This window comes from Epinephelus fuscoguttatus, linkage group LG5 (genome assembly GCF_011397635.1).
Source record: "Epinephelus fuscoguttatus linkage group LG5, E.fuscoguttatus.final_Chr_v1".
NCBI lineage: Eukaryota > Metazoa > Chordata > Actinopteri > Perciformes > Serranidae > Epinephelus > Epinephelus fuscoguttatus.
In genome coordinates this window covers 953,753-980,978 of record NC_064756.1, presented here as the reverse complement: position 1 = coordinate 980,978, position 27,226 = coordinate 953,753, and the positions used below count along the sequence as shown (strand labels likewise).

General features: G+C 43.8%; 1 protein-coding gene across 1 annotated transcript; it reads right to left on the bottom strand.

The window, feature by feature from the left end:
• Positions 1–281: 281 nt before the first annotated feature.
• On the bottom strand, positions 282–27,226 carry arrb1 (arrestin, beta 1). The gene is made up of 16 exons (XM_049577608.1): positions 26,890–27,226; positions 16,423–16,453; positions 14,652–14,712; positions 14,428–14,472; positions 9,614–9,810; positions 8,483–8,542; positions 8,293–8,360; positions 7,948–8,083; positions 6,291–6,375; positions 6,130–6,202; positions 4,436–4,573; positions 3,412–3,495; positions 2,600–2,623; positions 2,354–2,424; positions 1,088–1,136; positions 282–393 (listed from the first exon to the last, which is right to left on the bottom strand). The coding sequence occupies exons 1-16, from the start codon at positions 26,907–26,909 to the stop codon at positions 282–284; spliced, it is 1,254 nt and encodes a 417-aa protein (XP_049433565.1). The 5' UTR covers positions 26,910–27,226.

Sequence of the window (27,226 nt, the reverse complement as noted above, 5' to 3'; positions counted from 1 at the left end):
CGATACAACGCCGCCGTCCAGGTCTCCGGCCAGCTGGCGAAGGAGTAGAGAGCTGCTCCGTCTGAAAACACGACCGACGTCTAGGCTGCGGTATTCTAGCTTTTTACACCCCAGCAGGATGCAGAGAGGACGAACATGAACGAGAACACAAACACGGCACCACCGAGTGTTTGAAGGTGTCCAGACTGTGGTTTGACCTAAAGGTGACCTCTGTCAGCTCCACACTACGAACAGCAGCGAGACAACAACAGCAGCGGTGGTGGCGGCGGCACTCCGAGCCTTTATCTGTCATCCAGTTTGGGCGAGTCCACCGGCTCCTCCTCTTCCTCTTTGTCGTCCTTCGCCCCAATCAGCCGCTGGCGGGCAAAGTCTTCGAAGATGATGTCATCGTCGCTGAGGAAAAGAAGGGAGGAGGGATTGAAGGAGGAAGGGAAGGAGGGGAGGAGAGGAGAGGTGGAAGTTCATTTATAACAATACAAAGAAACATAAAAAAAAGTCTTATCATTCTACATTTATATCACCACATATTTATTTATCTATTCATGTAATTATCTTTTTTTAATATTGCCTTAAATTGCCTTCCATAACGTGCAGCCTGTCGGGTATCATCCTGTCCTGATACTGTGTTCACATGATGCACTGAAATAAATAAAGTTGTGTTGAATGGGACAAACAGGACTCCTTCAGTCTTTATTTGAGCTGTACAATCTTTTTCATATGAAACAGATAATGAGCCGACGGGGAGATGATCTGTGCAGTAATAATAAACTCCTCTCTGTTGTTTCCCTGTGGTTGTGTGAGTGTGAAATAATGAGCTGTAAACACAGAGTTACTGTCTGTCGTTTTTCGGAGGCTCTGCTGACGGCAGGATGAGTTTCCAGTTTACAGCCCATTTCCTGCAGCAGCTCACATTAAGACGCATTAAGGCTGAGACTCCGGAGACGAGTCCATCACAGTTAATGCTTCAGCAGGCCGAGAGGAAAACCCTCTCTGCTGTCAGGGTTATCGACCGGCCGTAAACCAGAGCAGAGCCAATCACATCACAGGGCTGAGGAGGAGGGAGAGACGGACAGAGACAGCTGCTTACTTTGTGTCAAACTCAATCAGGTTTGTGTCGATCGGAGCTTCATCAGGAGCTGCAGAGACAGAGAAACAGACACGTTACATTACTGCTCAGGTTTCAGATTATCATAACAAATATTCTTTATACCGATCTGTACGGCTCTGTCATCTCAGCCCACATACATGTTTTCATATTATCGTTTGGTTGGACATAAAGTTGGAATATTCACGTCTAGTGCTGAGTTTATTGATCAAATATTAATAAAGGCTACTCACTTCTTCCGACTCCCTTTTAGACATGAAGTAGTTATGAATGATATTTGTTCTTGTTTTCTTCTTCTCACTTTCCCTTTAAGTCATTTATGTTTCTTGACTTTTGTCGTATTTGCTTTTATTTTGACTTTTCCTCTCACAGGAATTTTTGTTGCACCAAAACAAGAGAAATAAAGAAGTCTGTTTCACCTCTAATGAATGTGTGTTACATCCTCTACAAACTGCTGATTATTTCCCAAACTGTTTTTATTTTCCTGCAGCAGCGACCACTTTCACGTCATTTCTGTGGAAACAAACGGGCAGACACGCAATCCATCTCATCATCTGATCCTATCACCAGACAGGAAGTTGATATTGATCCATCCTCCGAAACCAATTAGCCGTTTTAAAAGTCATGCTTTCTACAACATGTGTGCACGAATCGCTGGCGCCATCCGCCCAGTCATGGTAAAAATGTTGGTAGGTTTCTGCAAAGCACACATACATTAGATTTGCATGTTACATACGCGTCATATCAACATTTCTAAAGTGACGTAGTATCTGAGCTGACTGTGTCATCAGCAGGTGGAGGGAAGGTGGATGGTGTGACACCTTGGAGAGATGCCTGCCGAGCTGCAGACACTGTTTAACACCAACAACATGACTGGTTGATGTTTACCGAGACATCACTGCGTTTGCTGCCAGGCCAGTGCCACCTAAAGTGGTATCTAAAGCCAAAACATGATCTTTTCTGACCATAACCAAGTGGTTTGTACCTAAACCTCACCAGACGTTAATCACAGCATTGTTGAAAAGTTAAGCTTCAACATATCCGCTACATGATGTGCAAATGTATGGGTGTTGCTGGTTTGTAAAACCGTACGATGCCAACGTTTCTCCCTGTGACTGGGCTGATAACCATCAGTAACTGTGAAAAGATCTTAAATTTAAAAAATGACAATAATTCTGTGAAGTTTATCATTCAGAGACAGAAGATCAGAGGCTGCAGAGAAACGAGTGGGTTGTAAAAACGGCTCACCGTCTCTGTAGATGGATTCTTCCAGCGGCTTCGGGTGCATTAATGTGAAAGGCAGCTCAACAGAGACGTCGCTGAAAAACAAATCATCAGATGTAAAACAGAAAACACACAGTAGCTTTATTAAAGACATTTATCTATGTGAGCATCATCAGTGAGATGTTCAGGTGACCTTTGTGAATCTCAGTGTGGTTTGTATCAGTGTGTTCATCCATGATCTCAGTGACGTGACAAAACATGAAAGGTTACCTCGCTGCCAGATCTCCCAGGAGCCTGAAATCGATAAACATTTAACACCATCAGCTTCAAAGCAGCAGCACAGTGTTTCATTCTGTGTCACAGAGCTGTTAAAGACCAGCTGTGTGATCTGAGCATCCTTCTGTTCACCCTCTGAACACCATCTGCTCTTACTGACATTATCATCAGTGAATCCACAAGTCTCTGGGTGAATTTCACCACATCATTTTGAAACAGTGAAAACAAAAAACTACAGCAAGAAATATGCTACATTACTTTTCTGTAGACTTCATTAGGACAGGAAGGAAATCATCGTATTGAGGCGTGGTTTTGTTCCTGAACTTTATCTCCAGAAACAACAGTAAAAACAGAAACTGTCTGCGGACGATGATGGATGATCGGAAGGATGGAACAGAAGTACGGATTCACACTGAAACTGAGCTTCAAAACGAAATTCAACTTCTTGTCCTTTTGTGTAAGAAAATATAAACTATGATCACATTACTGTATTGTTTCTCACAGAGTAACGTCTGACGTCATGGAAAAACGTACAGAGTCAGAGATAAACAAAGTATGACGTATAAACATCAAGTCAGAATGATAAAGTCAGAGAGTAACGTGTGGTGACAGAATAACGTACAAAGTATTTTTTTTGTTGTTATAATGACTCATACAAGAGACAAAGAGACCCTCAGCTCCAGTTTAATATAAAACCAGCAGATATACTCATAATAATTTTTGGCTAATTATAGATTTCAGTTTGACCTTAAAGCTCCTCTCAGCTGATTATATGTGGCAATAAGTTAAAGAAAAAGTGCACTGACCCGCCTCGAGACACCACCAGCTTCACTTTGACTTTGTACGACACGATGATGCCGAGGATCTCCTTATTGGCTCCTTCTCTTAACCTGATAGACACAGGAAACATACAGGACTCAGGTTGATTCACTCGTCTTCCTTGTGTGGTGACGGCACACGGCACCTTACTAAGAGTTTTCACAGGGAGAATTGGAGTCTGGGATTAATTATATGGATGCATAAAACCAGGAGAGTAGTCGTTAGGAAAGAGGTGAGGAGGAAACTGAGTAAAACTTTTGGTTTATGATTGAAGGCGAAGATGACGTTATCAACCAGCCTGAGTTCTTCATTTCCAAAGTTTTGCCAAAGATCTGCAATAAACCAGTCAGTCCCCTGAACTCTCCTCAGACATTCAGCTCTGTCGATGCTGTGATGTTGTTGATTATTCCGAAACCCCAACAGTCTGGAAAACGGCACAAAACTCAGACTCTCCCTGCAGATAGAAAGATTCATGACCGACAGGCGCTGCCGAATGTTTCACACCCTTTTTCCCAGACTGACTGGGAGCATCTCTGTATATACCTCATTACTGACGTCCGATAACCTCCCAGCGACACCACCCTGCTGCTCCAAACATCAGAACTCCGACCTGACGAACAGCCGTGTGTCCGTGGAGAAAACATGGGTAGCTTTATAACATCTTCACTGCCACTATAAATCACTGCTGCATGAAACACTACCTAAGCCCAACCAGGGGGGACGTTTTGTTCGATTGAATATCTGACTCTATGATGTCTTACGGTGGCGTGACCCGCCTAACTCTGACTCTGATTGACTTATCCTAATATTCTTACCCTAACCAGTGTCTCTCTTCATGATTAAACACAACCAATGAAGGCAGAGAGTACGAGCCGAGCTGTCAAACTGACACTTTCCAGACTGTTGGTGTTTCAAAATAACGAGCCGTCCGAACGAAGGTGAAAAACATCAGATGAGAATTCTCCTCTGTCCTACAGGTCTGGAAGGTATCACGAGTGCTGTTGGACTCACAGTGTGCTGGAGGCCAGGTTCGTGTCCTCGTGCTTCAGTTTCCCGTCCAGAGCGAGGCCTCGTTTCTCGCGGTTGTTGGCTAGAAACGGCGTGAGAGTGAACACTTTGCAGAAGGTCGAACTGGGAGCAACGACGTCACTGAAGACAGAAATATGAACCCAGATATCACCTTCTGACTTGATTCACTGACTCACAAAGTACTCCAACAGAGAGTACAGTCATATGTTTGGTTATGGTGATGTCACTTCCTGAACTATCTTCAAATGCTTCAGTCCCCTAAAAGTTGTACAGCACGAGCTAAAAGATTATGTGAGTTAATAAACCAGAATAATTGTTTTGAAATTATGTCATAGAAAATACAAAATTGTCATTACATGAGTACAACATGGACGACAGAAGCCTGAACTTCCTGCTGCAAGAAGAACAAATGTTCCTGTGATGTTTTGTTTCTTTCAGATCTGATTATGCAAACAACACTCTCCCACCATTACCAGGGAATACTGGCATAATGACAGTGAATTATCACATTAGCACGGCAGGTAAGGTAAGGTAAGGTAAGGTAAGGTAAGGTAAGGTCAGATGAATTCAAAATATTCAAATTAAGCACTGTGAATGAAGCAAGCAGCGCAATTTTGCATCATACTCTTGTTTGAGAGAGTTAAAAATCTGAACTTAAGCAACTAATTTGCGCCACGAAACCCAATCAGCATTGAGATCCTCCAGGGACATATGACACAGAGGATATACTGGCGGAAGTTCATTAATCAATTCAGCGGTTTCATGCACCTATGATGCAACTTATTTGCTCATATATAGTGAGTCAATACAAAATATTCTAGCGTTCAAACTGGCGTTCCAGCAACCACCAAACTTTTGGTGCAGGTTGGTGGTCCCAGTCATCATATCATGACCTTACCTTAACTTACCTTACCTTACCTTTTCCTACCTTTCCTTTCCTTACCTTACTTTTTCTTACCTTTCCTTACCTTACCATACCATACTTTACCTAATCTTACCTTACCATACCTTACCTTTCCTTATCTTACTTTACCATACCTTACTGTACCTTCCCTTCCCTTACCATTCTCTACTTTACCTTACCTAACCTCACTCTGCCATACCATACCTTACTTTACCATACATTACCTTACATCACATGACCTTACATTACCTAACATTATCATACCTCAACTTACCTTACCTTACAAGTCATTGCCTTGCCTTGCCTTACTTTACACATTGTCTCTTTTTAACTCTCTGCTCATAAATATAACCAGATCTCAAAAACTGAATTATGTATACTGTTCAGATAACTCATGGAAATGTATTAAAAGTTTTATTTTGGAAAATTGGTGGTTGCAAGAACTATCACATGTTCACAATAAGGGCAATGTGAAAATTGGCAACGTGTTTGGTATGAACATGACTTTAGCTTCCTGCTGCTAAAATAATGAACCCTGTCGATGTTCTGGTTCTTACATTTAAATCAATTTAAACAGAATCATAAAAACAATGACATCCTTTGGCCATCTGTGGGACGTCTGTTTTTAAAGGTTTAAAGATCTATCATGACAGCTGGGTAAACTGAATCCACTGAAGAAAACCAGCAGAAAGCTCCAGAGCAGCTGCTGATTGGACCTGAGGGGAGGTTTCTGACTGAACTTTAAATAACAGCAGAGAGAAATGAAACTGACTCTGACTCCTCGGTGGCCACCGGACATTTGTACTGAGCCGTGTTGAACAGGCAGATGTCAGCGTACTGTCGCACTGTGGAAACACAAACCAATCGATCGATCAATAACACAAACTGATACCCAGATCAACAGAGATAGAGAGTACAGGTGTGTTTGGGTACCTGAGATCTTCATCTTCTTCACAGTCTTGTTGGTGTTGTTGGTGACGTGGACATTGACGCTGATCGGTTCACCGTGGTAATAAATCTGACAGAGAAACATATTATCAGAATTATCATAATCATCACTACGCAGCAGATCTGAAATCTAAATGTTCTCGTTCTTTTTCATCTTCTTGGTTTTTCTTTGTCAAACCTGTCAGACCAGAAGGCACCAAAACCAGCAGGTGTGTTTCAAATTCCCCTCACGACACAGGCATATTACTTACTGTCACTGACCTCATGGTGGCGCTGTAAAAATCAAGTTCTGGCATTTATCTTGACAGCTCATTAGTGCCTTAGTACCACAGAGGGACAATAGTGGATGTAAAGTGTGCGCCCGCTGAGTGCTGCGAAATTCGATTAAATACAAGAATCAATATGAGACATTTGATATCGTCACTAATTGTGTTTTCAAGTGCATTCCACACTGATCTCCCTCTGCACCGTCTCAGCTCAGATAAGATGATGAGCAAAGTAGGAAACAGTGAAAATGAAAACAGAATATCAGTAAGTGAGGTGCAAAACAACAAATGCACACAGTATCAAAGTGTAACAGCTTAATGGTAACGAATATGAATGAGAGATGACGTACACTGCTCAAACAATGAAGTGAACACATCAGATCTTTATGAACGAGTGATTCCAGTGAAAAATCTTTGCTGATGTATGTTGTATAATTAGTTGAGAACAAAATGGCGTAAAAACGGTCGGTGGAAACCAAAATCATCCTCCCAGACGTCCCATAGGTGCTCAGCTGGATTTAGGTCAGGGGAACGAGAGGGCCAGTCAATGACATCACTGCCTTCATCATTCAGGAACTGTCTACACACTCTGGACACATGAGGCCGGGTCCTGCAGCAGGAGGAACCCAGGGCCCACTGCACCAGGAGGAACCCAGGGCCCTCTGCACCAGGAGGAACCCAGGGCCCTCTGCACCAGGAGGAACCCAGGGCCCTCTGCACCAGGAGGAACCCAGGGCCCTCTGCACCAGGAGGAACCCAGGGCCCACTGCACCAGGAGGAACCCAGGGCCCTCTGCACCAGGAGGAACCCAGGGCCCTCTGCACCAGGAGGAACCCAGGGCCCTCGGCACCAGGAGGAACCCAGGGCCCTGTGCACCAGGAGGAACCCAGGGCCCTCTGCACCAGGAGGAACCCAGGGCCCACTGCACCAGGAGGAACCCAGGGCCCTCTGCACCAGGAGGAACCCAGGGCCCACTGCACCAGTGTAAGGTCTGACAGTCGCTCTGAGGATTTCATCCCAGCCCAGTACCTGACAGCAGTCAGGATACCGTTGGCTATGACATGGAGGTCTGTGTGACCTTTTATTTATATTTATTTAAAGGACTTAAAGAACAAAATCCAATTTTTTCTTCCCTCCCATTCTTTCATTCATCTGAATAAAGCAGAGATACCCCCAAAAATACTTAAGTACTGTAACATAGTTTCATTACTTGGTGACATTATGCCACCGGCCCACAGTTTCAGGGAAACAGATTGGATGTTGTATCTTTCCTTTAAAAAAGAAAGGTAAGCTTCTGTAGCTTCTGTTTCCCACTTCTGCACTGTGTGTGTGTGTGTGTGTGTGTGTGTGTGTGTGTGTGTGTGTGTGTGTGTTACCTCTTTGTCCAGAGAGGCCTCCAGGTGCAGAGGTTTGTCTGACATCAGGAACTGTCTGGTGGTCTCCGCAGTCGGCTGAGGACCAGGTTTCTCTGGAGCATATTGAACCTTACGGATCACCAGACGCACCGAGTTCCTGCAACAACAACACAACACTGATGCTACACCTGACTGTGGGTGTTTACTGACTCAGTGAAAGGTATGTGGACTCAGTGTGGATGTGACTCTGGATGGTTGTGGTTTTATCCCCTGTGAGCAGCGCTCCTCTCTGCAGGAAACTGCTGATGCACCGATTTCACTTTCATTCATAATTCATTTCTTTCTTCTGTCAGCACTCACTTTTACCTTTTGTGGATCTTTTCTTCAACATTTTCTGCGCAAAAAGCTTTCACCTCGAAGTCGACTCCACAGGCCTGAAGACACAGAATGGCAGGAGGAATAATGAAGGTGATTTCTTTCATTTGATTTTCAGACATGAAGGTTGGATGAGGTGTTTGCCAGGAGCTGCAGACTGTGTGAACAAACACGTCTTTACCTTCCCAGTGTCCTCGGGGCCCGGCTGCAGGGTGACAGAGCATGGCAGGTTCAGAGGAATCTGAAAACACAGGAAGGAAAACTTGAAACACCACCCTGTGGTTGTATGACTCCGCCCACCAGTCCACCCTGCGGTTGTATGACCCCGCCCACCAGTCCTCCCTGTGGTCGTATGGCTCCGCCCACCAGTCCACCCTGTGGTTGTATGACTCCGCCCACCAGCCCCCCCCCTGTGGTTGTATGACTCCGCCCACCAGTCCACCCTGTGGTCGTATGACTCCGCCCACCAGCCCCCCCCCTGTGGTTGTATGACTCCGCCCACCAGTCCACCCTGTGGTTGTATGACTCCGCCCACCAGCCCCCCCCCCCTGTGGTTGTATGACTCCGCCCACCAGTCCACCCTGTGGTTGTATGACCCCGCCCACCAGTCCACCCTGTGGTCGTATGGCTCCGCCCACCAGTCCACCCTGTGGTTGTATGACTCCGCCCACCAGTCCACCCTGTGGTTGTATGACTCCGCCCACCAGCCCCCCCCCTGTGGTCGTATGGCTCCGCCCACCAGCCCACCCTGTGGTTGTATGACTCCGCCCACCAGTCCACCCTGTGGTTGTATGACCCCGCCCACCAGTCCACCCTGTGGTTGTATGACTCCGCCCACCAGTCCACCTGTGGTTGTATGACTCCGCCCACCAGTCCACCCTGTGGTTGTATGACTCCTCCCACCAGTCCACCCTGTGGTTGTATGACTCCGCCCACAGTCCACCCTGTGGTTGTATGACTCCGCCCACCAGTCCACCCTGTGGTTGTATGTCCATCTCATGAACATACAACCACCCTGTGGTTGTATGTTCATGAGATGGATTGACGGACCAGTTGGCTGTGGCCACCGCACAGGCATGAAAAGTCTGAAACCTTCTTGCTGTTTCTATATGTATGCCAAACGAATAAAAACTTGAATTATAAAAAATAAGAAATCTCGGAAACTATTTTTACCGACCTGAAACTGACCTGGTCACTGAGACAACCGCTGCCTGACAGAATAAATTCAGGGCAACATGTCTCTCATGAAGCTTAATGAAGAAGATGACTCATGAATAAACACACAGCTCAGTAGGTCAACATGTCTCGGTACCTCAAAGGTGAACGGGTGGGCGTGTTCTCCCAGTTTTTTAATCAGGCGCTCCTGAAGACGAGTCAGGCTCTTCTTCTCTTCGGGCAGTGGAGGAAACGCCTGGACGTTCGCCACAAACAAGTCTTTCCGAAATGTCAACCCAAGGACATCCAGGTCCTCACGACCATAACGGAACGCACAGGTCAGAGTCACAAACACTGATGGGAACAAGAAACACGAAATCACGTCCAGATTTACAAACAATACCAAATATTATTTAAATTAAAAAATAAATGGGTTAGGCTGAGAGTTTCTTTTGTGCTAAGCTAGGCTAACACATCCTGATCTTTCTCTGTAGTGGACACACAGGAATGTAACAGAAAACAAGATTTATTAATGTTAAAATGTTCCGTTAAATCTATGTTTTAACGGAAAGAACAGAGGCTCCAGGACGGTTCCCTGAGGAACTCCATGACTCATTAAAGATGGAGAAGACAAGGTTTTTTAAAGAGGATTAAATGTTGGACCGTTTCTTTAACAAAATAATTCTCTGAGCCCCCTGCTCAGAGAATTATTTATTAATTATTTTGAATCCTCTGAACTGTCAGAAGATACATTTGAGGCGTTTAACTGGATGAGGAAAAAGATAAACACATGTTTGTGCTTCAAAACATTTAACTGTGTAATGTTTGCTTTTGGTTGTGAATTAACCCTATGGGCCCTTGGCGTTTTGGGGGTATTTTTACTGCCTTTACTTTTAAGCTCATATCACAGTCATTGTAAAGGCTACATACACATGCTATATCTTGTTTTTTTTATCAGGACAATCTGAGCTAACCAGATTCATCCATCATTTCATGTCCTCCTATGTGCCTGTATTTTATATTAATTTTCATATCAATGAAAAAAACAAATCCGTGTGACTAAATTCTTACATTTTTACATGTATCTCACCATAGCAAGTTGGAAGAAGACATATTCTGCCATATATGAAGAGGGGAGACTCTCTGGAATCTGGCAATATAAGAACCATGATGCTGGGACATTCTGTCTCTTCACAGTTGTCCAAAACATGTGGTTTGTGCCAGGCGGACATGATTGCCAGTATTTTTTCATTATTGCAAGAAATTCCATTGACTCATTCACAAGTCAAAAATGTGTTTTATCTGAAAGAAACATGCAATATTTACATCTAAGATCATAGAAAAATAGTCAACCAAGTGCAATGATGTCTTCCAAGAGAATATTTGTTTTTCAGTTTCAGTTATATATTGGGGGGCATTTTGGGCATTGGGGGGACACATGTCCCCCTCAGTGTATATGGTGACTACGGCCCTGTCATGCATGCATAATTAGGCTGCAGTTGTCTGGGTGCGCAAAGGTGAAGTGGCTGGTCTCGTCATACAAAGTTTGATGGAGTGACAACTGGACAATATGGAGATATTTGCATCTTGAAAGCCGGACTACAAATGTGGATAGACAGGGAGAAACACACGCAAGCCTAAGACGTGGTAAGATACGATATTCCTCACTACATGAAGTGACTGATAACAAGATCTGTATAATGGATTGTAAAGAAATTCGTCAGGTTTTTATTTTGTAGACAATTAATCTGCATTTATAGCGTGATGAGATGACAGTACAATGATGTGTGTGGTATCAGTGGAAAGCTCTGCTCCTGCGCTTTCATGTTGTTGTGCCGTACAAGGATTTCTAACAAAGGCCTACACTTTATCCATAAACTTTTGGGCCTACATGTAACAATCAAAGCCTGAGGCCACATGTTGGCGCCCAAAAGAACAAAGGAATCAGTCAACCCCCTTTCTCTGTGTGAATCAGCTGATTAAACCCCAACACAGCACCCCAGCTGACCAGCAGAGGTCCCTTGAAATACACAGCTCCCATTGGGTGAAATCCGCCACGGCCAACCCCGCACCGATGACGTCACGCCGGGGTATATCATCACAAAGCGTACCTGAGGGAAACGCTTCTGGCTGTGATCCTCATAGCTAATAGAAGTACCCGCAACTGTTCCTAAAGCTTAGCAACTCGTCCCACGTGGCGAACGCTTTAGAAAGAGTTATTACTGTGCACAGTTAGACGCGTTTTAGGCCTACGGATTTCCCTCGCTGGTCGAGCTGATCTCCTCTCCTCTCCCTCACTCTGTGTGCCGAGGAACACAGAATAGCCCGGTACGAGACCACGGATTGACCCTCTCACCCGGATGCCCGCAGATGTGAAGTTTGGTAGATAACAAGGACTGCCTGCTTCAAGAAGAAGGACAAGGACCCCCTTCTTTCCCCGAGTGATTCCCCGCTACGAGCCGGAATTAACTCGCCTCGCCAGAGACTTGCCCCCTCGCCGAGGACCCGTTAGCCACTGTGAGCCGCTAACCACTTCACCTCTGCCGTAACAAAGGACGCGCGAGGAACGACCGACACATCACTCCACCTTCTGCAACAGTAAGAGGCTTTAGCTCTGGGCAGATAGTAGTTAGTGTGTGTTTTCTTTTTAAGTTTGTAAGGGCTTGTTGATACGGACCGCCGCGTCCGATTTTTGCTGCATTGATATTGTAAAAATATTGCCTGTGTTGCTGCTGTCTGTTATTCTCCTGCCCGTTTGTGTCTGCTTGTAATACGTAGTGATCCGACCTCGTCGGACCGCTATTAATGTCGCCGCACGCGGGATCGATCAGTACTTCGGCTGTGTTGGTTCAATGTCCAGATTCACGCCGCTCACCAGCTGAGCCGAGCGCGTCTCTGCGCAACACAGACGGGTTACTGCATCTCAATACCGCCTGCGTGACCACACTGCTGAGTGCTTCCCTTTCTCTCTTCCTCTCTTCCACTAACCTACACTTGGAGCCGAGCAATTCGAACTTCCCTCTCTACCGGCTCCCCTCCTTTTTGAGCCGCGTGCTTTCTTGGCGAGCCGCCACTGCGTGACGTAGCTCGCAGCGTCACAGCCGCCATCTTGCTACGCTCACACGCCTCTCTCTCTCACACGCCCACTCGCTCAGACACACACACACGCACACACACACACACACACACACACACACTCACACATTCTCGCTCACTCACCCACTCTCTTCCACACCCTCTCTCACACACACACATACATACACATACACACACACACATCCTCGCTCACTCACCCACTTTCTCCCACACACACACACACACACACACCCTTCTTGATGCTTGCTGGTTGATTCGGTAATGTTTTATAGTTGATAGGGTTTATAGAGCAATGTTGATGTTGGTTGTAAATTAATGTCATCAGTGTGAATAAACCCTGTTATACTGCAAAGAGAAGTTGCTTTGGTTTTTCATTGTATACTGTGATGAAGCTGGTTGACAAAGTCAGTGCCTGAGCTCCACTCCTTCCTGTTCATCTTATAGTTGCTGATATCTCCCTAGAATTAGCTTCCTAAGTGAACACTCTTGAGACTGAATTTACGTCTGATCATTGGTCCAGGTTTTCCCGGTGGTGCCCCGCTGTAAGCTAATTTGATTATTATGCTTATGTAATAATTAATTAGTTATTAATTAATTAATCAAATATTTTAATAATCCATAATTAATATTAATAATTATGAATTATTGCCAATGATCATATTTAGCTCCTCCTCTTCCCAACAATGTGATATGCGTGGCATTTCTGTGCGAGCCTGCATTCATGAGTAATCCATGCAACAGTAATGTGTGTGCAAAGCTGTATGAAAGCTCTTGTCGGAAAGCTACACTTTCGCTGTTTCACGTGATATGTGTGGCACTATGCGTTGTTCGGGTCCATTGGGTTAATAGATAATTTTACATCTTCAGACTTTAAAAAGTATTTAAATTAAACAGTCTGAGGTGGAGAAATTACTGCTTGGGAGAAGTGTCTCTGTAGACATATGCAACCAGTGACAAAGGTTTTTTCATTGCTTTGAATCAACCCGGTGCGATCTCAAATACCTTCCTCCTGCAGCTCACAAATTTGTTGTAACTATGATGCTGTAAGGGTAATTATAGATAGATCGGGGTGTCATCAGCATAATGGTGAAAAGAGAAATTATGTTTTTGGACAATATGACCTTATGGAGCATATAAATGGAGAAAATGATTGGACTGAGTAAAGAACCCTGAGGGACACCACAGGAGAGGGAGGACGTAGAGGAGTCTTGGCTCCAGCTACCATTGAGGAAACAAAAACACAGATGTCATGTCCTCTGTGTTTTTGCCAGGAATTTATCTGTTTTAGCGAAACTGCACAGGAGTCATTCTCTAGGATTAAAACTTGGAGAGTATTTACAGACTCCATACTTAAATCTGGCAACTTTTAGGCAAACAAAAAGTGACATATATTCCCCAGCTGAAGCATCTGTTGGTAAAATATTACAACATCATCCTCACTGTGACCTCGTCACGTGTCCACGTTTGGTCATGGACTTTCCACGTCCACATATGACGTCCAAGGTACCCTGGGTGTGTTGGTTGTTGACGTTCTGGGACGCCGTGTCAACTTCAGCCTGTTACATGCATTGTCTGTTTTCAACATACACTTCTATTTTCACTCATTTTGATACAGTCTCTTTCAAAATAAAAGCACTACATCATGTGTTACATGTTTTCCTTCAACAACTCACACACATGGTTACGTTTAGCCAACTCACACACGTGGTTGGGTTTAAGGAAAAAGAACAGGGTTTGGCTTTACAGTCTTACAGGAAGTGAACACCGGCCTCCGTGGTGACAGTGTGTTTGTTGTCTGACGCCACAAGTCACTGCCCATGACATGTTTTAAAGTGCTTCAACTGAGAATATTTAACCTCCTGGAGGTTGTCTCACCTTTTCTCTCCTTCAGGTACTCCGGGTCGATCAGGACAACACCGTCTGCAGGAAAAAAACAAAGTCAACAAGCAGCAAGAGGACGGACGACGTAACCATAAACTCAGATCAGCTGATATCAAAGAGTAGCCAACAGCAGAGGGACACCTCAGCTCAGGGAATTTACTCGACAGTTTGATAAAAACAAATAAAAAAAATAAATCTGAGTAAAGAACTGATCTCACCGACAGGCTCCACCAGGTCCACGTGGTCCACAAAGTCTCTCTTTCCCAGATAGACGGTGAGCTGAGGGAGGACCGCAGCGGTGAGATCAGCCAATCAGAATCAACTATCAGTACATCCAACAGCCAATCAGAAACAACAGTCAATCTGCTCAAAGCAACTTTAAGGTCCAGACTCTTTCACACATATTCACATACAGTACAGGCCAAAAGTTTGGACACACCTTCTCATTCAACTTGGCATTCTCTCCATGAGCTTCAAGAGGTAGTCACCTGAAATGGTTTCCACTTCACAGGTGTGCCTTATCAGGGTTAATTAGTGGAATTTCTTGCTTTATCAATGGGGTTGGGACCATCAGTTGTGTTGTGCAGAAGTCAGGTTAATACACAGCCGACAGCCCTATTGGACAACTGTTAAAATTCATATTATGGCAAGAACCAATCAGCTAACTAAAGAAAAAAGAGTGGCCATCATTACTTTAAGAAATGAAGGTCAGTCAGTCCGGAAAATTGCAAAAACTTTAAATGTGTCCCCAAGTGGAGTCGCAAAAACCATCAAGCGCTACAACGAAACTGGCACACATGAGGACCGACCCAGGAAAGGAAGACCAAGAGTCACCTCTGCTTCTGAGGATAAGTTCATCCGAGTCACCAGCCTCAGAAATGGCAAGTTAACAGCAGCTCAGATCAGAGACCAGATGAATGCCACACAGAGTTCTAGCAGCAGACCCATCTCTAGAACAACTGTTAAGAGGAGACTGCGCGAATCAGGCCTTCATGGTCAAATAGCTGCTAGGAAACCACTGCTAAGGAGAGGCAACAAGCAGAAGAGATTTGTTTGGGCCAAGAAACACAAGGAATGGACATTAGACCAGTGGAAATCTGTGCTTTGGTCTGATGAGTCCAAATTTGAGATCTTTGGTTCCAACCGCCGTGTCTTTGTGAGACGCAGAAAAGGTGAACGGATGGATTCCACATGCCTGGTTCCCACTGTGAAGCATGGAGGAGGAGGTGTGATGGTGTGGGGTGTTTTGCTGGTGACACTGTTGGGGATTTATTCAAAATTGAAGGCACACTGAACCAGCATGGCTACCACAGCATCCTGCAGCGACATGCCATCCCATCCGGTTTGCGTTTAGTTGGACCATCATTTATTTTTCAACAGGACAATGACCCCAAACACACCTCCAGGCTGTGTAAGGGCTATTTGACCAAGAAGGAGAGTGATGGAGTGCTGCGGCAGATGACCTGGCCTCCACAGTCACTGGACCTGAACCCAGTCGAGATGGTTTGGGGTGAGCTGGACCGCAGAGTGAAGGCAAAGGGGCCAACAAGTGCTAAACACCTCTGGGAACTCCTTCAAGACTGTTGGAAAACCATTTCAGGTGACTACCTCTTGAAGCTCATGGAGAGAATGCCAAGAGTGTGCAAAGCAGTAATCAGAGCAAAGGGTGGCTATTTTGAAGAAACTAGAATATAAAACATGTTTTCAGTTATTTCACCTTTTTTTGTAAAGTACATAACTCCACATGTGTTCATTCATAGTTTTGATGCCTTCAGTGAGAATCTACAATGTAAATAGTCATGAAAATAAAGAAAACGCATTGAATGAGAAGGTGTGTCCAAACTTTTGGCCTGTACTGTATGTTCACATATATTTTGGGGGTGTCTGTTAATCTTTTTTGGGTGTTCAGATACTTTTATAAGAATTTAAATTCAATGGTTTCCCTTCAGATTTTTGAAGAGGTGGAACACACACAAGAAGAGAACTCACCTTTCCATTGGGACTGGCTTTCTTAAAAACTCTGCAAATAAAAACAGACAGAAAAAAGCAGGTCAATGAAACTGTTTCTGGGTTTGGTCTTCGTCACATGTTGCTGATATTTGTTTTATTTTTGTTTTTCAACAGAGGTGTCATCATTTTCAAAAATGTCATATTTTCAGAGTCACGTGGGACCGCCGAGAAAGATGGCAGCACACTAGGAGAGCTTCTGACAACCATCTGTTAATTACATAAATTTGGAAACATACACTTTGCTTTTTGGCAGAATATCAGTGTCCTCTACTAAAGTGGCGTTAGTATCAGTATCCGATCAACAACTTGCAGCCTCACGGAGAAATGGCAAACAATAGCGGAGCAAACTTTTTCAAAAGACGTCAGAAAGAAGCCCTCCGCCAAGTAAACCCAAAACCGACGATACTATCGCTGGAAGGAAGAATGACGATGGAAACATGTTTGAGGAAATACGAAAGATGAACGCCACTCTACAGGTGGTGGCAGTGGATATGGTCTCAATTAAGGAGACAACGAAGGAGCTCAAAGACTCGGTGGAGAACATCCAGATAAGACTTGGAGAGGTAGAACAATGGATATCGGACATAGAGGACACAAATGCAGAGATGGAGAAAAATGTGGATAAATGTGACAAGAGACTGGAAACGCTGTGGGCACGGGTGGAGGACCTCGAAAACCGGAGCAGGAGGAATAATGTCAGGATGGTGGGACTGAAAGAAGGCCAAGAGGAGACAGGCAAAGTGATACAGTATGTGGAGAGGATTATTTCTGAGGTGCTCCGTCTCACCGGTAATGAATTTGAGATTGAACGTGCCCATCGCTCTCTCGCCCCCATGCCAAACCCAGATCAACTGCTGAGGACCATAATGATGCGCTTCATACGTTCATCAGCCCGAGACAAGGTGCTACAGGTGGCTAAGGAGAAACGCTGAATCAAGTGGGAGGGCTGTAAGCTGTCTTTCTTTGAGGATCTGACGAGAGAGCTGGCAGAGTAAAGAAAGGCGTTTATTCCCATGAAGAGACGTTTGCACGAGCTTAACGTGAGGCACCGGCTGGTGTACCCTGCAACACTTATCTTTACATGGAAAGGACAAAAGAAAACATTCCGAGACAGCAAGGAGGTGGAGAGGTTCATGCAGGATGCTAAATAGAGGACCATGGGACTCGATACTGAAAAATGGCGAGGTGTATGTGAATCTTTGGAAGTAAGGTAACGTTTCTGATGGGTTTGTTGGGGGCCAAGAGAGTTGTGTTGCCTAGGTAACCGCCAATGCACCTCACGGACCGAGTGAAGTTTGTTTAGTTGAGTCCATGTTCAGTCAGGACGGGAGGTGATGGCTTAGCAGCACCATGTTCTGTGTTGCTCTGCTTGAGGATTTTTGTGTTTTGTGTTTTTTGTTTATGTTTGATTTTTACACTAAGACAGTATATATGAGTAGGACTGATAATGTTTTGGATAACTTGAAGAATATTTGTTTTGTTAATAAAATTAACGCTATGAGGAATAAATGGCAGTCACAACCACAGTACTCTTACAAGCTTGAAAAGTATGGCTAACAGGTACATTAATATAATATGGAATATAAATGGATGTGGAAACCAAATTAAAAGGAGGAAGGTTTGGCATATTTGAAAGCCAAAAACACAAATATAGCATTTATTCAGGAGACGCATGTAATAGGGGATGAGGAAGCAGTGAAATTCTTTCACATGGTTCAACTACTAATGGACAGGATTGCTTTTCAAACCCAGTACTGGCTCATTCTAAGACAGTCTGGAGAGAAGTACGCAGGATGTGTGGTGTGTCGCACTTGAGACAATCATATGCCTCTATATGACACAACCCTGCCATACAGATCAGAAAAAGGACTGTCTATTGGCATGAATGGCTTATAAAAGGGATACACAAGATAGGTGACCTATATTTGGACGGAGTGTTTATTTCTTTTTCTGAACTTAAGCAAAAATATAACTTAGAAAGTAAAGATAATTTTTGGAAGTACTTACAGATTAGAGACTGTATAACTAAGGGCCAGTTTATTCAGGACAAGAGTCCAGTGATGGAATTTCTGGAGCTGCCTTGTATAGCACACAGGGCAGCTGTGTTTTACAAAATCTTTAGTGGATTACAAAAAGATATTTGTAAAAATCTTAGGACCATCTGGCAGAATGACCTTGGGTGTGACCTGAGTGATGAGGTCTGGCTAAAAATATCATCAAATACTGGGAAATATATAAAGAAGGCTAGGGGGAAATTTACTCAGTATAGGATAATACATAGGTTTTATTTTACCCCGTCTAAGCTCCACAGAATGGGTTTAATGGTTAATAACCTATGTTGGAAATGCCAGACACGAACAGGAATATTTTTACATGCAATGTGGGAATGTAAACTTGTTAACCCATTCTGGGGAAAGGTACTAAAATACACAGGGGAGTGGGTGGGTTCAACAATACCTATATCGCCAAGATTATGCCTACTGGAGGACCAAACAGAGATACCCAATATATCAAAATACGACTTTGCAGTGATAAAGGTAGTGGTGGTCACAGCTGACCGAATGATCCTCAGATTGTGGAAAAATACATTCTCTCCATATATTAAAAAATGGAAGGAATCAGTGCTAGACGTCGTGTCATATGAACACATGTTGGTTTAGATCAATGATGATACTGAGAACTTTAAGAGGTCATGGGACCGCTTTCTTGCTTGTAACACTGCTGTGACACTGTGATGATCTAACTGGCTACACTGATATCAGTATAATGGTTGACTGTCTATTTTGGCTGAAGTACTTATCACGGGCCTTTGGATGTCATGTAACTAAAAGTAATACTGTCTGTTTATATATGTTATGTTTAAAGAAATAAAAAACCCATGTTCAGTAAAATGTCTTTACTTTGAAAAAAAAGTTTCAATTTTCCAAGAATGTTCATACTTTTTTATATAATTGTCAAAAATGTCCTCAAATTCCAAAATGTTTTACCAACAAATGTCCACAATTTTCACTTTAAGTTTCTTCTCTTTTCACAAAAGTCATTCAAAATGTCCTCACTTTAGACTACCATTTTAATTTTACGTAAACGTTTGTAATTTAATAGACATTTTGCAAATGTCCCCAAATTACAAAAAGTCTGAAGCAACAAATGTCCACATTTTCTCAAGAGTGTAGTTGTTCCTAAAATGTGTCCACCTAAAAAGTCCTCACTTTTCCTAAATGTCCAAAATTTTTAGAAATGTCCTCTTATTTGACAAATGTCCTCTAACTTTCCAAAAATATCATTTTACAAAAATGTCCTCAATTGTCACCGTATGTCTCCACTTTTCAAAAAAAAAAAAGACAGAACTTTAAAAAGGCCTCATTTTCCACAAAACACTGAGATTTCCCAAAAATGTCCCATGTCCTCATATTTGGAAAAACTGTTCATAATTTTTGATAAAAAATTGTTATTGTCCTCAAGTTTCAAAAAGTCTTTACCAATAAAGGCCCTCATTTTGTCTCACTGTCCTCACTTTTCCCAAATGTCAACATTTTTTTAAACTCCTCTTATTTGACAAATGTCTTAACTTCCCAAAATTGTCCAACATTTTTCATTAAGTTTCTCTGTTTAAAACCAAAAAATACACCCTTTCCAAAAATGTGAGATTTCTTCAAAATGTCCTCAAATTTGGAAAAATGTCTTTACTTAAAACATGTTTTACTTTTCCATAAATGTTCATAATTTTAAATAATATTGTTAATGTCAAATCTCCTCAAATTCAAAAATGTCTTCACCAATAAAGGTCCACAATCTCATCTGATAAATGTCCTGACTTAAAAAAAATGTCCTCAGTTTTCACAGTAAGTGTTGCCACTTTTCAAAATGTCCCCACTCGTCTTTCTCAGAATGTCCAAGCTTTTAAGAAATGTCCTCATTTTTCTCCCAAATACAGAGAAACAAAGAGCAGCCACTCTCAGATCAATTTGTTCTCTGCTGGGAGTGCTGCTGTCAAACATCCTCATCCTCATCCTCCTCATCACCATCAGCACCAGCTTCCTGTCTCTAATGCTGTCAGACGCAATGCCCCCGTGTTAATGTTGTCATAAATTAGCTGCTGCGGCTCCATTAGCTATCAGCTTCCTCCTGAGTGGACCTTCTTCAATCAGCAGCATCACAACGCCGCTTTACTGGAAACCGCCAGGACTCCTGGGAGCTCGCTCAGCATGCGATTACCTGCTCGCCATCGTCTCTGCAACCTCGTCTTAAACTTTACCGGAGGGGGGGCTTTAGAGTCTCGTGTCCCAGATCTAACCTCGACTTCAGTGTGAGCGCTGCAGAGTTATTCCATCACTTTAAGACTTTTATCACTCAATCAATACGTTTATTGATCAGAACCTCCAGCAGATGTTATCCTGTCACAACGAACCAAATCTCTGTGGACGTCTGAGACGTCATGACAAAAACAATTGATCAGTTATTAATGGAAACAATAACCACTACATTTATTGATCATTTTAAAGTTGGAGCTCTGCATCACAAACAATAACAATAAATTGAATGGCATCTTTTAGAAACAACAATTTATTTTAAATATTTAAAATATTAAGCAGATAAAGATTTTATTATTGTATCAGTGAAATTGAAAGGCGATTAAAGTATTTAGAAATCCTTCCATCCATTTTCATCCTGTTATCCAGGGTCTGGTCTCGGGAGCAGCAGACTGAGCAAAACACCCAGACGTCCCTCTCCTCAGCTCCTCCTGGAGGACCCCGAGGTGTTCCCAGACCAGATGAGATCTATAATCCCTCCAGTGTGTTCTGGGTCTGCCCCGGGGCCTCCTACCAGCTGGACCAGGAGGATCCTGATCAGATGTTGAACCACCTCAACATGAAGGAGCAGCGGCTCTACTCCGAGCTCCCTCCAGATGTCTGACTCCTCCCCCTATCTCTAAGGCTGAGCCCAGACACCCTACAGAGGAAACTCATTTCAGACGCTTGTATCTGTGACCTCATTCTTTCAGTCACTACCCAGAGCTCACGACCATAGGTGAGGGTTGGGACGCAGATGGACCAGGAAATCAAAAGCTTCGCCTTCTGGCTCAGCTCCCTCTTGACTACAACGGACTGACAAACCACCGATCCATCTCACGCTTCATTCTACCCTCACTGTGAACAAGACCCTAAGATACTTGAACTCCTTCTCTTGAGGCAGTAACTCTCTCCAAGCCCAGAGGGATCAATCCACCGTTCTCCAGCAGAGAACCATGACCTCAGACTGGGAGGAGCTGACTCTGCACACGCCCCAGGTCATGCTGGAGGTCACAGTGTGATGAAGCCATATTTAAAAAGTAGATCTACTGGTGATGTTTAAATAAATACAAAAGTAAAGATTCGTGGTGAAGTCACTGACAGGAGCTGAATGAATTCTTTTAGCTTTGATAAACACTTCATTACATTAATAATGAGCAAGATCCTGAACCCCAAAGTGCTCCTGACAGCTGTTCATCAGTGTGTGTTAAACTGAGGAGCAGGTGGCTCCAAGTATGGCAGCCTCGACCACCAGCATGGGTGCAGATCTGATGACAAGTTTGGGGGGGACACAATCAGTTGTAATTTTTTTTTAATTGCACGCGTGCAAATCATGCCCACAGAGCGCTTGAGATTGCCAGCATATTTCACGATTTCATAGAGGCTCATCACCATCACGAAGTCATTCAAAAAGCAGTACAAAGAGAATCATATGCTTACCTTTACTGTTTATTTCTCTTAAACAGCCAGTAGTACATGGAGCCAGCCATCACCCTCCTTTTCACTGCTTCGCTGTTAGTTAATGCTACTTCTAGTTTCAGGGTCTCAGGCATGTTATGTCCACTCACGTTCTCATCTCTCGCCTCTCACGGATTCCCATTTCTCCTCATCATCTTCCCTTTCTCCCAGTATATAGGACTACTGTATACATTTGCTCAATTTCAATCATTTAAGCTATTTAGAATTGGGGGGGACAATTTGTGCTTTTCAGAATTTGGGGGGGACATGTCCCCCCCATCCCCCCTGGGATCTGCACCCATGACCACTGGTGTGTGAACAGGTGAATGTGACTCGTAGTGGTTTGAGTGGTTGGAAGCCATGAACGGGTTCAAGTTTGGATTGTAGTGTTATTTAATCAGTGAGCTCATCTGGAGCTTTAAAAGCTTCTTGTCTCTTAAAAGATTTTATTTTTTGCGCTGTAACAACAAATTTGGCTTCTCTGCCAACTTCTCTCTCCCACCCATGTGTTGGTTCATGAATCATCATCATCCTGCACCTCCTGAAGTCATGTCCACATACTTTGTAGTTTTACAGTAAAGTGACGTCGTCCTTCAAACGGGCGTCTTCCTCTGCTGTCCCCTACATTACAAAGCTGTTGTTTAGTGTTGAAACATCTTTGAGAAGCTCCGCCCTGAAAACATTCAATCAGAAATGATAGTAAAGTTTCTGAAAGCTTCTCCGTCTGGCACTTAGTGCGATCGGCCTGACGCCAACAACACACAGAGGAAGAGAAGAAGAAAACGACACGATTAGAGATGGACTCCAATAAAAATGTCAGCTGAAGGTTCAGAGGACAAAAGTGTGTAGAGAAATGACAGGAGGATGAGAGACGGAAAACCCAAAGAAAAGTCACGACTGATGAGGTTCAGTGTTGAAACGTGACGACTTCCTGTCACTCCATGTATCAGCATGTCAAACACGAGGATTAACGAGGTTTCCTCTCTGATCACTGACGAGCTCTTTAATGACACAAACAGACTGCAGCTCCTCGACCTCTTCTTCTTCTCTCACTGAATGAAGTGTCTGATCGATCAGGACGCTCACAGACAGGAAACACTAACTGACTGATCAATACCTGACGATTGTGTCAGTGCCGCCTGAAGACTCCCCTGACACCAGGAGCTCACACCTGAGTTATTACATCACACCTGAACACCATGACATCATCACGTCACACTTGAACACCACGACATCATCACATCACTCCTGAACACCATGACATCATCACATCGCACCTGAACACCATGACATTATCACATCACTCCTGAACACCACGACATCATCACATCGCACCTGAACACCATGACATCATCACATCGCACCTGAACACCACGACATCATCACGTCACACTTGAACACCACGACATCATCACATCACTCCTGAACACCACGACATCATCACATCGCACCTGAACACCACGACATCATCACATCACTCCTCAACACCATGACATCATCACATCGCACCTGAACACCACGACATCATCACATCACTCCTCAACACCATGACATCATCACATCACTCCTCAACACCATGACATCATCACATCACTCCTCAACACCATGACATCATCACATCGCACCTGAACACCACGACATCATCACGTCACACTTGAACACCACGACATCATCACATCACTCCTCAACACCACGACATCATCACATCACTCCTCAACACCACGACATCATCACGTCACACCTGAAAGTGTTGACTGAATTTTTGTTAAATGTCATTCAAACCAAAGAGGAAGTGACGTTTCTGAGCACAAACACAGAAATGAAACCTGAGGGTTGTTCATGTGACATCACGGTTTGTTTTTCCAGCTGCATTTTAAAAGTCTATTTTTCTGTTCGAGGGAATATTTGAGATCATCTGAAGACGGAGGCTCTTCACAGTAGAAAGGAACAAACTGAGGTTTGTATAAATGAGCTGCAGTGACGTGTTGTCAGTGTGAGTGAAGTTGTTGGACGGTGTGTGTTGTGAGGACATCAGACTGTCAGGAGCTGCTCTGTATGTCTGACAGATCGCACTCAGCTCATTAATATTCTCCTGACGACACACACTGGGATCATTCAGCCTGCAAACACACACATACACACAGAGCAGAGCACAACAACCTCACAACATTCACACTTCTCTTAAAGACACACTGCAGCTCCGTCCTCAGTTTGATCAGGTCAGACTGGGAACTACAACTACACAGAGTCATCATCATCATCATCATCACACTGATGCTGGTTACATACAGCTGGTGTTACTGCTGCTACACGATAGTGTACACTACACTGTGCATCACTACAGTGTAAAGTTTAGCTTTGCAAAAAAAAAAAAGAAGCATCATCTGCTTCTGTCTTTAGAGAATATCAACTTTTTTAAATGTTTGATGTGAAGACAAACCAGACTGCATACACCCTTTAACTGTTAGTAAACAGTGTGATGTTTGTTGGTGGGCGGGGCTTAGCTGGAGGCAAAACAGTCCTCCACAGACGTTAGCTAGCGCTAGCTAACAAGTTGTGTTGTCTTGTGTTAGACGATGGAGGAAGATGATGTGAGTGGTGCGTTCAGAAACACTCATTGTGAGTGTGGGAGCGCACTCTGACACAAACTGGAGCGTTGATAAATTGGGAGCGCTGTCTGAATGTAGCGTTGGGTTATCCAGAGCAGCGCACTCTCAGAGTGGCAGAGCGCACTCTGGACACTCTGTCTGTGGAGACGGAGCAGCAGAGCGCCGAGCGGAGTGAATGTGTGATTAACTTAACCGTTGGTTCATTCATGTAGAAATATAACGCTGCGTTTCTTCCACCAACAGCGCTCTCATTTTAGTGTAGAGCGTCAGACTGAATTTACCAACGCACCATGTCAGGTCACTCACTCTCCGGGACCGCCAGTGTTACTTGAATAAGTAAACACTGACCAACGGGACCAGACTGGCCGACCCGTATGCTCTCACTCAGTGGATGGATGATGTCACAGGAAGCCAATCTTACAAAGGAGGACCACACTTGTTTGTTTTGCTATGGAAGCTAACGTTAGCTAATGTGCTAAAAAGTTAGCGTTGCAGAGAAATCCAATCTTCCTCTTAATCCCTCCCCAGTTTCTGATGAGGTGGACATGATAACCCTTAATACACATAACCTTATTCATCCCTACAACAGGAAATACTTTTTCCCTAACCTGATATGAAGTGTGCGCTGCACATGTGAGCATTTTTGATGATGGCCTCCGTCCAGTCCTTTGGTCTTATCACATTTAACCATAGTTGTCTTTGTTTTTGTTGACGGGCAGTGGCGGCTGGTTTTGAGCCATGACTCCTTCTATTCTGGCTCCCAATAACACAACAAGACAAACACATTTTAACACTCCTATGGAGCCTACAGCCCTGTGGGGGAGAGGCAGCTGCACCTCCAGCTGATAACATGATGTCATCGTGACATCACGGTGGCGTCGGCCCTAGAAGGATCTGTTCATGTGTAACTATGTTCATCTCAGTTTTCCAGAACTAAAGTCTTCCTCAGAAATTCATTCATCTTCCACAAGACGCTCTGAGGACTTTTATCTTCAGCATTAATCAATATTCACTGACATACAGCGGAGCATCTCTGTGGAACAACCTGCTTCCATCTCTACAATCAACATCAACATTATTAAGACTCTTAACACATCATTGTTGTAAATTGTACATCTCTAATAATTTTGTGTCACATCTTAGTCTGGAACTTTATTTCAATTCTGCAATCTTCATTTTTATTTTCTTCTCTTTATCAATGATTGTAATTATTTAACAGAGGAGGAATCTTCATGAGACATATTTTAACTTTTAATTTCTTTTTCCTGTATTTTCTGCACATGCATTTGCAAATAAACTCAACTGAACTCTATTTATTATGGTTTTATATTAACTCAACATGTATAGGATTTTGCAAACAATCTCTTGAAGCAGTTACGGGGGAAATACCACATTTGCACCACGTGTGTGGCGAGGTAACGTGAGGTCAGGATGTGATGACAGTGAAGACAGAAGCTTTAACTTTCTGCTGAAAGTAGAACGAACGCTGGAGCTCTTATGGTTTTTATTTTAGATCGATAAAAACAGGATCACGAAAACACTGATCTCCAACTGCCATCTGCTGTAGGTCCATTACACAGGGTAAATAAAAAATTAGATTTCAACATAAAGACAGTTTTGTCCCCTTTGTGTTTCCATAAACTCAGAGACGCTTTACTGACTCTGAACTCTGCAGGGTCTCCGTGGAGACCAGGACCAGGACTGATCTAGATCTTTGTGTCATTATTAAACTTCCATACAAAAAAACAAACACACGGTCCAAAGTAAAGCAAGTGATGATCAGTAATGTGATTACTTTCCCTAAAGAGTAACTGATTACACTTCTGTGTCTCTGTATTTCCTGTCCGTCTGTCCTGTCAAAATAAAGGCCCAGAAAAAAAGGAATAACCTTTAGAAAGAGAAGAGCCTCGGCTCACACAGACGTCACAGCGCTGGAGGTTCTGACAGAACGTTATGTAATGTTACAACAACACAGTGTGTGGTTCTCCTGCCAGGACACACACACACACACACACACACACACACACACACACACTCTGTATTTAAAGGTTCTGTGAGGATGTGAAGGAGCCACAAACATTAAATCTTACCTGGTTCCTTTATCTCCCATCCTGACGACGCCGACGAGCCGACAGCAGCCGGACGGAGAGATGATGATGGAGGAGCAGGAGGAGGAGGAGGAGGAGGAGGAGGAGGGTGGAGGGATGCCGTCACCGTGGAAACTGAGGGTAGGATCTCTCTCCCTCTCTCTCTCTCTCTCTCTCTCTCTCTCTCTCTGTGTCTCTCAGGAAGTCGCCGTCATGCCGTCAGATTCTCCTCAGCGGGAGGAAAAAACACCGTCTGAGCTCTGACTGAATTCACTACTCTGCTCCTGCTCCTCCTCCTGCTCCTCCCTCTCTGTCAGACTCATGGACAGTGAAATGTGTT